Source organism: Heptranchias perlo, unplaced genomic scaffold (genome assembly GCF_035084215.1).
Source record: "Heptranchias perlo isolate sHepPer1 unplaced genomic scaffold, sHepPer1.hap1 HAP1_SCAFFOLD_1658, whole genome shotgun sequence".
In the NCBI taxonomy this organism is placed as follows: domain Eukaryota; kingdom Metazoa; phylum Chordata; class Chondrichthyes; order Hexanchiformes; family Hexanchidae; genus Heptranchias; species Heptranchias perlo.
Genome location: NW_027138923.1, coordinates 4,430 through 17,752, shown reverse-complemented (window position 1 = coordinate 17,752; position 13,323 = coordinate 4,430). Strand labels below are relative to the sequence as shown.

Sequence of the window (13,323 nt, the reverse complement as noted above, 5' to 3'; positions counted from 1 at the left end):
AGTGTTTAAGTGACAGTGTTTAAGTGACAGTGTTTAAGTGACAGTGTTTAAGTGACAGTGTTTAAGTGACAGTGTTTAAGTGACAGTGTTTAAGTGACAGTGTTTAAGTGACAGTGTTTAAGTGACAGTGTTTAAGTGACAGTGTTTAAGCAGGGATTAAACACCTGAAAAGGAAAATCGTAAAGGATATGGAAATGTGATAATTGAGAGTGAACAGCTCCAGTTCAGAGCTAGCACCGCACAGGCAGGATGGGCTGAATGGCTTCGCTCTGTGGTTCTGTAATTGAGAAGGTGGAATAGCAACAGGAGGAGGCCATTCAGCCCCTCGAGCCTGTTCTGCCGTTCAATGAGATCATGGCTGATCTGTATCTTAACTCCATTCACCCACTTAGGGTCCGTAACCCTTAATCCCCTCACCCAACAAAAATCTACCAATCTCAGTTTTGAAAGCTCCGATTGACCCCCAGCCTCAACAGCTTTTTGGGGGGAGAGAGTTCCAGATTTCCACTCCCCTTTGTGTGAAGAAGTGCTTCCTGACATCACCCCTGAACGGCCGAGCTCTAATTTTAAGGTTCTGCCCCCTTGTTCTGGACTCCCCCCACCAGAGGAAATAGTTTCTCTCTATCCACCCTATCAAATCCTTTAATCATCTTAAACACCTCGATTAGATCACCCCTTAATCTTCTAAACTTGAGGGAATACAAGCCCAGTCTCTGCAACCCGGCCTCGTAATTTAACCCTTTTAGCCCTGGTGTCATTCTGGTGAATCTGCGCTGCGCCCCCTCCTGCAGAACAGAAAACTCCTCGGTACTTAGAAATCAAACATTCTCCCTAAATGAAACGGACAGAGAGAGAAACAGGCGGCAGTTTGCTCAGAATTCCTGAGAGTGTGGCACAAAAAGAGCAAGAGAGAAACAGAAATCAAACGGAGAGATCACTTTGAGCTTTTTATAAAAAGCAAACCAGATTCCCAAACGGACTCCCAGATTAAGAGTGGAAACGAGCCAATCCCTGAGCCCCAACCAAATGTCACATCGTTCGAGTTTAAAACACTTGGGGGGAGGCGGGGGGGAAAACATCGACTGTGTCCCAGCCGGGACCATAAAGGCTGCTTTCACACAGCCAGTGTCTCAGGCTCTCTCAAACACTCCTTTATCCTCCGGGACTGACGCTGCCCGCTCTCCCTCCCCCCCTCTCGCCCACCCCATTTAATAGACGACCTTCGACCCGCTGAGACAGCCCCTGCTTTGTGCCTCAGACAGGGGGTCCGATTGTTCCTGTCCCCTCCGCCTCCCCCCACCCCCCCACCCCCCCCCAGCGGGGGAGCAGGAGCCTCTCTCAGATCTCCTTGCCCTCGGCCGGCGTTCCGATTAGCAGCTCCTTGTTCCCGAAGTCCCAGTAAGCGGTCATGTGGAAGGCCATGTTCGACAGAACCACCAAGTATTCAAGGAAGGAGAAAACAGTGTAAACTGCGGAGAGACACAGGAAGCACAGGGTCAGGGGTCGGGGGGGTCAGCTTATAATCAGGGTCAGACATTCACAGCAAGAAAAATTCAACTTTTAAGCACATGTGATTCCAGGATCATTCCTGGTGATTTGGGAACGTTCTTCTGCATAAACCACGGACCAGGGTCCCGGGTGTGGTACGGAATCACTCAGAGTGAGAGGTTCCCGGTATTTAGTCACAGAGAGGAGGAGTTGCTGGTTAGACCACACGTACTGTGTTCAGTTCTGGGCACCGCACCTGAGGAAGGATCTATTGGCCTTGGAGGGAGTGCAGTGTAGATTTACTAGAATGATACCTGGGCTCCAAGGGTTAAATTACGAGGAGAGATTACACAAACTAGGGTTGTATTCCCTGAATTTAGAAGATTAAGGGATGATTTAATTGAAGTTTTCAAGCTAATAAGGGGAGCTGATAGGGTAGATAGAGAGAAACTATTTCCACTGCTTGGGGAGTCTAGGACTAGAGGACAAAGCCTAAAAATTAGAGCCAAGAGTGAAGTTAGGAAACACTTCTAAACGCAAAGGGTGGTAGAAGTTTGGAACTCTCTTCCCTAAATGGCAGTTGATGCTCAATTGTTAATTTTAAATCTGAGATGATAGATTTTTGTTAACCAAAGATATTAAGGGATATGGGGCTATGGCGGGGGTTAGGTCAAGATCAGCCATGATCTCGTTGAATGGCGGAACAGGCTCGAGGGGCTAAATGGCCTACTCCTGTTCCTATGTTCCGAGGAGGATCCCAGTGTGGTCTTTGGTCACACAGCGTGACGAGCCCAGTGTGGTCTTTGGTCACACAGCGTGACGAGCCCAGTGTGGTCTTTGGTCACACAGCGTGACGAGCCCAGTGTGGTCTTTGGTCACACAGCGTGACGAGCCCAGTGTGGTCTTTGGCCACACAGCGTGACGAGCCCAGTGTGGTCTTTGGCCACACAGCGTGACGAGCCCAGTGTGGTCTTTGGTCACACAGCGTGACGAGCCCAGTGTGGTCTTTGGTCACACAGCGTGACGAGCCCAGTGTGGTCTTTGGTCACACAGCGTGACGAGCCCAGTGTGGTCTTTGGTCACACAGCGTGACGAGCCCAGTGTGGTCTTTGGTCACACAGCGTGACGAGCCCAGTGTGGTCTTTGGTCACACAGCGTGACGAGCCCAGTGTGGTCTTTGGTCACACAGTGTGACGAGCCCAGTGTGTATTTAGTCACACAGCGTGACGAGCCCAGTGTGGTCTTTGGTCACACAGTGTGACGAGCCCAGTGTGGTCTTTGGTCACACAGTGTGACGAGCCCAGTGTGGTCTTTGGTCACACAGTGTGACGAGCCCAGTGTGGTCTTTGGTCGCACAGTGTGACGAGCCCAGTGTGTATTTAGTCGCACAGCGTGACGAGCCCAGTGTGTATTTGGTCACACAGCGTGACGAGCCCAGTGTGGTCTTTGGTCATACAGCGTGACGAGCCCAGTGTGGTCTTTGGTCACACAGCGTGACGAGCCCAGTGTGGTCTTTGGTCACACAGCGTGACGAGCCCAGTGTGGTCTTTGGTCACACAGCGTGACGAGCCCAGTGTGGTCTTTGGTCACACAGCGTGACGAGCCCAGTGTGGTCTTTGGCCACACAGCGTGACGAGCCCAGTGTGGTCTTTGGCCACACAGCGTGACGAGCCCAGTGTGGTCTTTGGTCACACAGCGTGACGAGCCCAGTGTGGTCTTTGGCCACACAGCGTGACGAGCCCAGTGTGGTCTTTGGCCACACAGCGTGACGAGCCCAGTGTGGTCTTTGGTCACACAGCGTGACGAGCCCAGTGTGGTCTTTGGTCACACAGCGTGACGAGCCCAGTGTGGTCTTTGGTCACACAGCGTGATGAGCCCAGTGTGGTCTTTGGTCACACAGCGTGATGAGCCCAGTGTGGTCTTTGGTCACACAGCGTGACGAGGCCAGTGTGGTCTTTGGTCACACACACAGCAGGCGGATCCCAGTTGCGGGAAAGATTGGAGAGATTTGGTCTACGGTGATCTTATAAAGCTGTAGGAGGTTGTAAGGGGGGGTGGAAAAGCTACGTCTGGAATATTAATCTAAATTAAACTGCAGGAGTGGAACAAAGAGGCCACCGGGTCAAACACGTAAAAGATAATTTTAGGAATGAAACCAAGAAATAATTCCTGACACAAAGTGAGAGATGAGTGGAATAAATTTCCAGATAGAGAAGCAGAAGCAAAAAACCTGGAATCATTTTCAAAACTATTTGATGGCACAATGCAGGATTTTATTGTCTCCGTGGATGGATTAGAACATAAGAACAGGAGGAGGCCATTCAGCCCCTCGAGCCTGTCCCACTATTCAATTAGATCTCGGCTGATCTGTATCTTAACTCCATTTACCCGCCTTTGTTCCCTCGATACCCTTACCCAACAAAAATCTATCGATCTCAGTCTTGAAATCTTCTGGGGGGAGAGAGTTCCAGATTTCCACTCCCCTTTGTGTGAAGAAGTGCTTCCTGACATCACCCCTGAACGGCCTGGCTCTAATCTTAAGGTTATGGCCCCCTTGTTCTGGACTCTCCCCACCAGAGGAAATAGGGCAGATAGAGAGAAACTATCAAATCCTTTTTAATCATCTTAAACACTTCAATTAAATCACTCCTTAATCTTCTATATTCAAAAGGAATACAAGCCTAGTCTATGAAGTACGATGGGCTGAATGGCCTCCTTGGTCCATAATTATCTTATGGTCGGTGGGCTTTTCAATGATTTTTTCTCCTTCAGTCTCCTCTACCACTGACAGTTGGCTTCACAATGTCGATCACCCCCAGCACATCACCCAAGTGGGCATCCTTGGCGTGTGAGCCTCGGTGGGCTATCAGACAGTACGAGGCATCACTGTCTAGCCCGTTATTCCTCCCCTCACCCAGTTCACTTGCCAGCAGACGGCAGCACTGCGGATCAGCCTTCTCTGCACCGCCCCCAGTGTTGAATGTCTCCCTTGTGTCTCGGTGACCAGATCTGGACTCAGTACTCGAGGTCGGTCTGACCAGAGCCCTGCACAGCTTGATCAGAACTTCCTCTGACTTGTGTCCTTCAGGGAAACAGTGAGCACTTTATATCGGGTAAACAGTAACTCTATCTGGGCCAGATACAAGCCTTGCTCCTGTGGCCCTAATATGGTAGAGTTAAGATCAGCACAGAGTGGGGAGTGAACCTTCAGGTATGGTCAGTGATCCAAGGGGTGTGTGTTGGTGTGTGTTACTGTCTATCCCTTTTTATGTCTGTGTGTGTGTCTCTCTCACCGTCCCTCCGTCTCTCTCTCTCTCCCTCCCTCCCTCTCCCTCCCTCCCTCTCGCCTCTCGCCTTCCCCCTCTCTCTCTCTCTCCCTCCCCCCCTACCTCACCTTCCCCCCTTCTCTTTTTCTCTCTTTCACCTTTCCCCTCTCTCACCAGGCCCTCGATTTCTAGGCCATTTCAGCCGAGTTGTCGGAGAGACAGTGGGTGAGCTGCCCCGTGTCCGGGTGATTCACACTCACCTCCACTCTCGCAGTAGGCGTTGTGTCGGAAGTAGAAGAGGAGAGCGATCAGGAACGAGCTCAGATTGAAGGCAAACAGCCTGTGCTTCCAGCTGTAGGAGGTCCATTCCTGTGGGAGGGAGAGAGGGTGAGGGGGAGACAAGAGAGGGGGGGAGTGTGGGGGGAGGGGGAGACAAGAGAGGGGGGAGTGTGGGGGGAGGGGGAGACAAGAGAGGGGGGAGTGTGGGGGGAGGGGGAGACAAGAGAGGGGGGAGTGTGGGGGGAGGGGGAGACAAGAGAGGGGGGAGTGTGGGGGGAGGGGGAGACAAGAGAGGGGGGAGTGTGGGAGGAGGGGGAGACAAGAGAGGGGGGAGTGTGGGGGGAGGGGGAGACAAGAGAGGGGGGAGTGGGAAGTGGGAGAAAGAGGTGGGGGAGGGAGTAAAAGAGAAAGGGTGAGAGGAGGAGAGGGAGGTGAGGGGGAGAGATTATGATTCTTGCATTTCAAAAACACAATCATCCCAACAGAATCAATTAAAAATTCTTTATCTTTGGAGCAGGGAAAAGGAATGAAATTTACTTCATGCTCATCGAAGGGGGGAAGTCACTGAATCCCACCTTCAAGCCACTCGATCTGAGCCCGGGAGTGAACCGAACCCCCGAGGCTGGAGGACCTCGTACCAGCTGGAGGGATGGGTCTTTCGGTTATGTCTGTTTACTGAAAGGAATTCCATCACCCAGCGAGCAGCCCAGGCTGCAGGGAAGTTGCTGCACCAGGGAGTGTCTGGGAGCTCGGGACCTCCCAGGATCTCATTGTCATCAACTCATCCTCGACCAGAATAAACTATCTCAGAGTGTCAGGTACATTCAACAAACTGTGTGCGCGCGCAGACTGACAGACAGACACACACACACACACACACACACACACGCTAGAGTGACACAGGCAGACGCCGAGAGACAGGCAGACACAAACACGCTGCTGTCCAGCACCCAGAAAATTAAGCGGTGAGCTTCCCGGATTAATAAAAGAAAGGTTTGATCACGAGGCTCTGATGCAGTTTCCTTCATCACAACAACCGCACCAGTTTTGGGAAACCAGCATTTTTATTTTTAAAGTTCATTTGCCAAGTGGTCAGTTATGGTGTGTAAGTTATTGTAACTGTACTCGAGTCCTGAGGAGCGAGCGGGGGCGAGACAGAGAGCGGGAGCGGGCAAGAGTGAGCGAGCGAGCGCGAGGAAGACTGCGCAAGCCAGGCAGCGAGAGCCAGCCAGAGATATATAGATAAAATATAGAGGGATAGAGAGAGGGAAAGAAAGAAGTTGGGGAGAACTCCATTGATCTCCTACGAATAGTGGCCATGGGATCTTTTACGTCCACCTGGGAGGGCAGACAGGGCCTCGGTTTAATGCCTCATCCGAAATACAGCACCTCTGACAGTGCAGCACTCCCTCAGTATTGGCACTGGGAGTGGCAACATAGATTATAGGCTCTTTTTTTAAAATTCATTCATGGGATGTGGGCGTCGCTGGCGAGGCCGGCATTTATTGCCCATCCCTAATTGCCCTTGAGAAGGTGGTGGTGAGCCGCCTTCTTGAACCGCTGCAGTCCATGTGATGAAGGTTCTCCCACAGTGCTGTTAGGAAGGGAGTTCCAGGATTTTGACCCAGCGACGATGAAGGAACGGCGATATATTTCCAAGTCAGGATGGTGTGTGACTTGGAGGGGAACGTGCAGGTGGTGTTGTTCCCACGTGCCTGCTGCTCTTGTCCTTCTAGGTGGTAGAGGTCGCGGGTTTGGGAGGTGCTGTCGAAGAAGCCTTGGCGAGTTGCTGCAGTGCATCCTGTGGATGGTACACACTGCAGCCACAGTGCGCCGGTGGTGAAGGGAGTGAACGTTTAGGGTGGTGGATGGGGTGCCAATAAAGCGGGCTGCTTTGTCTTGGATGGTGTCGAGCTTCTTGAGTGTTGTTGGAGCTGCACTCATCCAGGCAAGTGGAGAGTATTCCATCACACTCCTGACTTGTGCCTTGTAGATGGTGGAAAGGCTTTGGGGAGTCAGGAGGTGAGTCACTCACTGCAGAATACCCAGCCTCTGACCTGCTCTTGTAGCCACAGTATTTATGTGGCTGGTCCAGTTAAGTTTCTGGTCAATGGTGACCCCCAGGATGTTGATGGTGGGGGATTCGGTGATGGTAATGCCATTGAATGTCATGGGGGGGTGGTTAGACTCTCTCTTGTTGGAGATGGTCATTGCCTGGCATTTGTCTGGCGCGAATGTTACTTGCCACTTATCAGCCCAAGACTGGTTGTTGTCCAGGTCTTGCTGCATGCGGGCACGGACTGCTTCATTATCTGAGGGGTTGCGAATGGAACTGAACACTGTGCAATCATCAGCGAACATCCCCATTTCTGACCTTATGATGGAGGGAAGGTCATTGATGAAGCAGCTGAAGATGGTTGGGCCTAGGACACTACCCTGAGGAACTCCTGCAGGCTCAAGTCCCTGGAGTGGAGTTTGGGCTCATGACCTTCTGATTGAGAGGCAAGAGTGCTGCCCACTGAACCATGGCTGTCAGTGAAGAGAGGCTGAGAGAGAGAGAGAGAGAGAAGGGGTGGGAGAGAGAGAGAGAGAGAGAGAGAAGGGGTGGGAGAGAGAGAGAGAGAGAGAGAAGGGGTGGGAGAGAGAGAGAGAGAGAAGGGGTGGGAGAGAGAGAGAGAGAGAAGGGGTGGGAGAGAGAGAGAGAGAGAGAAGGGGTGGGAGAGAGAGAGAGAGAGAAGGGGTGGGAGAGAGAGAGAGAGAGAAGGGGTGGGAGAGAGAGAGAGAGAGAAGGGGTGGGAGAGAGAGAGAGAGAGAAGGGGTGGGAGAGAGAGAGAGAGAGAAGGGGTGGGAGAGAGAGAGAGAGAGAAGGGGTGGGAGAGAGAGAGAGAGAGAAGGGGTGGGAGAGAGAGAGAGAGAAGGGGTGGGAGAGAGAGAGAGAGAAGGGGTGGGAGAGAGAGAGAAGGGGTGGGAGAGAGAGAGAGAAGGGGTGGGAGAGAGAGAGAGAAGGGGTGGGAGAGAGAGAGAGAAGGGGTGGGAGAGAGAGAGAGAAGGGGTGGGAGAGAGAGAGAGAAGGGGTGGGAGAGAGAGAGAGAAGGGGTGGGAGAGAGAGAGAGAAGGGGTGGGAGAGAGAGAGAGAAGGGGTGGGAGAGAGAGAGAGAAGGGGTGGGAGAGAGAGAGAGAAGGGGTGGGAGAGAGAGAGAGAAGGGGTGGGAGAGAGAGAGAGAAGGGGTGGGAGAGAGAGAGAGAAGGGGTGGGAGAGAGAGAGAGAAGGGGTGGGAGAGAGAGAGAGAGAGAAGGGGTGGGAGAGAGAGAGAGAGAGAGGGGTGGGAGAGAGAGAGAGAGAAGGGGTGGGAGAGAGAGAGAGAGAAGGGGTGGGAGAGAGAGAGAGAGAAGGGGTGGGAGAGAGAGAGAGAAGGGGTGGGAGAGAGAGAGAGAAGGGGTGGGAGAGAGAGAGAGAAGGGGTGGGAGAGAGAGAGAGAGGGGTGGGAGAGAGAGAAGGGGTGGGAGAGAGAGAAGGGGTGGGAGAGAGAGAAGGGGTGGGAGAGAGAGAGAGAGAGAAGGGGTGGGAGAGAGAGAGAGAGAGAAGGGGTGGGGGAGAGAGAGAGAGAGAGAGAAGGGGTGGGGGAGAGAGAGAGAGAGAGAGAGAAGGGGTGGGAGAGAGAGAGAGAGAGAGAGAAGGGGTGGGAGAGAGAGAGAAGGGGTGGAGAGAGAGAGAGAGAGAAGGGGTGGGAAAGAGAGAGAGAGAGAAGGGGTGGGAGAGAGAGAGAGAGAGAGAAGGGGTGGGAGAGAGAGAGAGAGAGAGAAGGGGTGGGAGAGAGAGAGAGAGAGAGAAGGGGTGGGAGAGAGAGAGAGAGAGAGAGAAGGGGTGGGAGAGAGAGAGAGAAGGGGTGGGAGAGAGAGAGAGAAGGGGTGGGAGAGAGAGAGAGAAGGGGTGGGAGAGAGAGAGAGAAGGGGTGGGAGAGAGAGAGAGAGAAGGGGTGGGAGAGAGAGAGAGAAGGGGTGGGAGAGAGAGAGAGAGAGAGAGAGAAGGGGTGGGAGAGAGAGAGAGAGAGAAGGGGTGGGAGAGAGAGAGAGAGAGAGAGAAGGGGTGGGAGAGAGAGAGAGAGAGAGAGAAGGGGTGGGAGAGAGAGAGAGAGAAGGGGTGGGAGAGAGAGAGAGAGAAGGGGTGGGAGAGAGAGAGAGAGAGAGAGAAAGGGGTGGGAGAGAGAGAGAGAGAGAAGGGGTGGGAGAGAGAGAGAGAGAGAAGGGGTGGGAGAGAGAGAGAGAGAAGGGGTGGGAGAGAGAGAGAGAGAAGGGGTGGGAGAGAGAGAGAGAGAAGGGGTGGGAGAGAGAGAGAGAGAAGGGGTGGGAGAGAGAGAGAGAGAAGGGGTGGGAGAGAGAGAGAGAGAAGGGGTGGGAGAGAGAGAGAGAGAAGGGGTGGGAGAGAGAGAGAGAAGGGGTGGGAGAGAGAGAGAGAAGGGGTGGGAGAGAGAGAGAGAAGGGGTGGGAGAGAGAGAGAGAGAAGGGGTGGGAGAGAGAGAGAGAGAAGGGGTGGGAGAGAGAGAGAGAAGGGGTGGGAGAGAGAGAGAGAAGGGGTGGGAGAGAGAGAGAGAGAAGGGGTGGGAGAGAGAGAGAGAGAGAAGGGGTGGGAGAGAGAGAGAGAAGGGGTGGGAGAGAGAGAGAGAGAAGGGGTGGGAGAGAGAGAGAGAGAGAAGGGGTGGGAGAGAGAGAGAGAGAAGGGGTGGGAGAGAGAGAGAGAGAGAAGGGGTGGGAGAGAGAGAGAGAGAGAAGGGGTGGGAGAGAGAGAGAGAGAAGGGGTGGGAGAGAGAGAGAGAGAAGGGGTGGGAGAGAGAGAGAGAGAGAAGGGGTGGGAGAGAGAGAGAGAGAGAGAAGGGGTGGGAGAGAGAGAGAGAGAGAGAGAAGGGGTGGGAGAGAGAGAGAGAGAAGGGGTGGGAGAGAGAGAGAGAGAAGGGGTGGGAGAGAGAGAGAGAGAAGGGGTGGGAGAGAGAGAGAGAGAAGGGGTGGGAGAGAGAGAGAGAAGGGGTGGGAGAGAGAGAGAGAGAAGGGGTGGGAGAGAGAGAGAGAGAAGGGGTGGGAGAGAGAGAGAGAGAAGGGGTGGGAGAGAGAGAGAAGGGGTGGGAGAGAGAGAGAGAGAGAAGGGGTGGGAGAGAGAGAGAAGGGGTGGGAGAGAGAGAGAAGGGGTGGGAGAGAGAGAGAGAGAAGGGGTGGGAGAGAGAGAGAGAGAAGGGGTGGGAGAGAGAGAGAGAGAAGGGGTGGGAAAGAGAGAGAGAGAGAGAGAGAAGGGGTGGGAGAGAGAGAGAGAGAGAAGGGGTGGGAGAGAGAGAGAGAGAGAGAAGGGGTGGGAGAGAGAGAGAAGGGGTGGGAGAGAGAGAGAGAGAGAGAGAGAAGGGGTGGGAGAGAGAGAGAGAGAGAAGGGGTGGAGAGAGAGAGAGAGAAGGGGTGGGAGAGAGAGAGAGAGAAGGGGTGGGAGAGAGAGAGAGATGAGGCGAGGGAGGGAGTGGGAGGAGAAGGGGGGAGGGAGGGAGTGGGAGGAGAAGTGGGGAGGGAGGGAGTGGGAGGAGAAGTGGGGAGGGAGGGAGTGGGAGGAGAAGTGGGGAGGGAGGGAGTGGGAGGAGAAGTGGGGAGGGAGGGAGTGGGAGGAGAAGGAGAGAGAGTCCCAAACTGACAGCTGTTGTCACTCAGATTTCAAAAGCACCCAGCTGATTTGCAGCCTCTAATCTCAGCCTTGGACCCGGGGTCTCCGATTCTGCCTGTTGTTCAGCCTCACCCATCCAATAATCAGCAACAGACGGTCACTGAGAGCGGGGGGAGGCTGTAATACAATCAGAGGCGGTGGATCGAGCTCACAGGAGATCAGTGTTTTTGGCCACGGATATTATGCAACACACTCCTAACCATCTCTCTATTTATGTTCATGGTAGCCATGATGTGGAGATGCCGGTGATGGACTGGGGTGGACAAATGTAAGGAATCTTACAACACCAGGTTATAGTCCAACAAATTTATTTTAAAATCACAAGCTTTCGGAGATTATCTCCTTCGTCATCTGACGAAGGAGATGATCTCCGAAAGCTTGTGATTTTAAAATAAATTTGTTGGACTATAACCTGGTGTTGTAAGATTCCTTACATATGTTCATGGTGAGAGACGTCACTGATGGGAAACAGACCAGCCAGAGGCAGATAGACAAACGCTCCCTCTACACTGTCCCATCAAACACTCCCAGGGCAGGTACAGGGTTAGATACAGAGTAAAGCTCCCTCTACACTGTCCCATCAAACACTCCCAGGGCAGGTACAGCACGGGTTAGATACAGAGTAAAGCTCCCTCTACACTGTCCCATCAAACACTCCCAGGGCAGGTACAGGGTTAGATACAGAGTAAAGCTCCCTCTACACTGTCCCATCAAACTCTCCCAGGGCAGGTACAGCACGGGTTAGATACAGAGTAAAGCTCCCTCTACACTGTCCCGTCAAACACTCCCAGGGCAGGTACAGGGTTAGATACAGAGTAAAGCTCCCTCTACACTGTCCCATCAAACATGGGGGAATGAGGAAGGAAGTCAACGGCAAATTAAATCAAATAAAAAACACTTTACATTTAGGTCCGTCTTCCTAAATAAAATGCAGCTCCCCGATCCCCCTCCCCGATCCCCCTCCCCGATCCGCCTCCCCGATCCGCCTCCCCCTGACCCCCGCTTGATCTGAACCGACGCTCCAGTGGGATCAAGGATGCCACAAAGCCACATTCTCCGACCCACAACTCGCTGCCTGTCGCGGCACTCCCCGAGAGGGAACTGAGAGTTGGGTTGCTTCACCCTCTGGCCATCTGTGACAGGCCTGCATCCTGTGCAGGAGGCCACCAACTCCACCAGAGATAAAAATAAACACATTGAGCGATTTTGTGGGCGTCGCTGGTGAGGCTGGCAGTCATTGCCCACCACGTCACCCTGCGAAGGTGGTGGTGGGCCTCCTTCTTGAACCGCTGGTAGCGGGTTTGATACAACTGGTGGGCTTGCTGGGCCATTTCTGAGGGCAGTTAAGAATCAGAGGGAAAAAAAGAGGAGGCCATTCAGCCCCTCGAGCCTGTTCCGCCATTCAATTGGATCATGGCTGATTTGTATCTCAACTCCATCTCCCCTCCTTGGTTCCGTAACCCTTAATACCCTCACCCAACAAAAATCGATCAGTCTCAGTTTAGAAATTTTCAATTGACCCCCAGCAGCTTTTTGGGGGAGAGAGTTCCAGATTCCCACTCCCCTTTGTGTGAAGAAGTGCTTCCTGACATCACCCCTGAACGGCCTGGCTCTAATTTTAAGGTTCTGCCCCCTTGTTCTGGACTCCCCCCACCAGAGGAAATAGTTTCTCTCTATCGACCCTATCAAATCCTTTAATCATCTTAAACACCTCGATTAGATCACCCCTTAATCTTCTAAACTCGAGGGAATACAAGCCCAGTCTGTGCAACCTGTCCTCATAATTTAACCCTTTTAGCCCCGGTATCATTCTGGTGAATCTGCTCCCCCTCCAAGGCCAATATCTCCTTCCTGAGGGGCGGTGCCCAGAACTGAACCCAGTCTCCAGATGTGGTCTGACCAAAGCTCTGTACAGCTGGAACATATCTTCCACCCCTTTGTATTACATACGAATATACGAATTAAGAGCAGGAGTTGGCCATTCGGCCCCTCGAGCCTGCTCTGCCTGTCCCAGCCCGCTGGAGATAAAGGCCAACATTCCATTGGCCGTTTTAATTATTTTTGCACCTGTCCACTGGGTTTTTACTGATTTCTGGACATGAACCTTGAAATCTCTCGGCTCCTCCACAGTTCCTCCCTTCTCATCGTTTAGAAAATACTCTGATTTGTCTTTCTTAGGTCCAAAGTGGATGACCTCACACTTCCCCAGATTGAACTCCATCTGCCCCCAGTTTTACCCACTCGCTGAATCTATTAATGTCCCTTTACAACTTTCTGTTCCCATCGGCACTATTTACTGGGTCACCTCACTCAGTGTCGTCAGCAAAACTGGAAATACGGCTCTCGATTCCTTCAACCAAGTCATCGATAAATATAGTGAAAAGCTGAGGCACCAGTACAGATCCCTGGGACACCACTAGTCACATCCTACCAATTGAAGTACATATCCATTATCCCTACTCTGTCTCCTACCTCCTAACCAACTCCCGACCCACGTAGAGTCAGCCCTGGCTCAGTGGGCAACACTCTCGTCTCTGAGTCAGACGGTCGTGGGTTCAAGTCCCACTCCAGAGTCTTGAGCACAAAATCTAATCT

The 13,323-nt window shown here is 52.9% G+C and overlaps 1 protein-coding gene across 1 annotated transcript; it reads right to left on the bottom strand.

Annotated features, from left to right (window-relative positions):
- Window positions 1-934: 934 nt before the first annotated feature.
- On the bottom strand, window positions 935-12,949 carry pgap2 (post-GPI attachment to proteins 2). The gene is made up of 3 exons (XM_067977675.1): window positions 12,815-12,949; window positions 5,015-5,123; window positions 935-1,469 (listed from the first exon to the last, which is right to left on the bottom strand). Exons 1-3 carry the CDS (start codon window positions 12,947-12,949, stop codon window positions 1,339-1,341), a joined length of 375 nt encoding a protein of 124 aa, XP_067833776.1. The 3' UTR covers window positions 935-1,338.
- Between the last annotated feature and the right edge of the window lie 374 nt (window positions 12,950-13,323).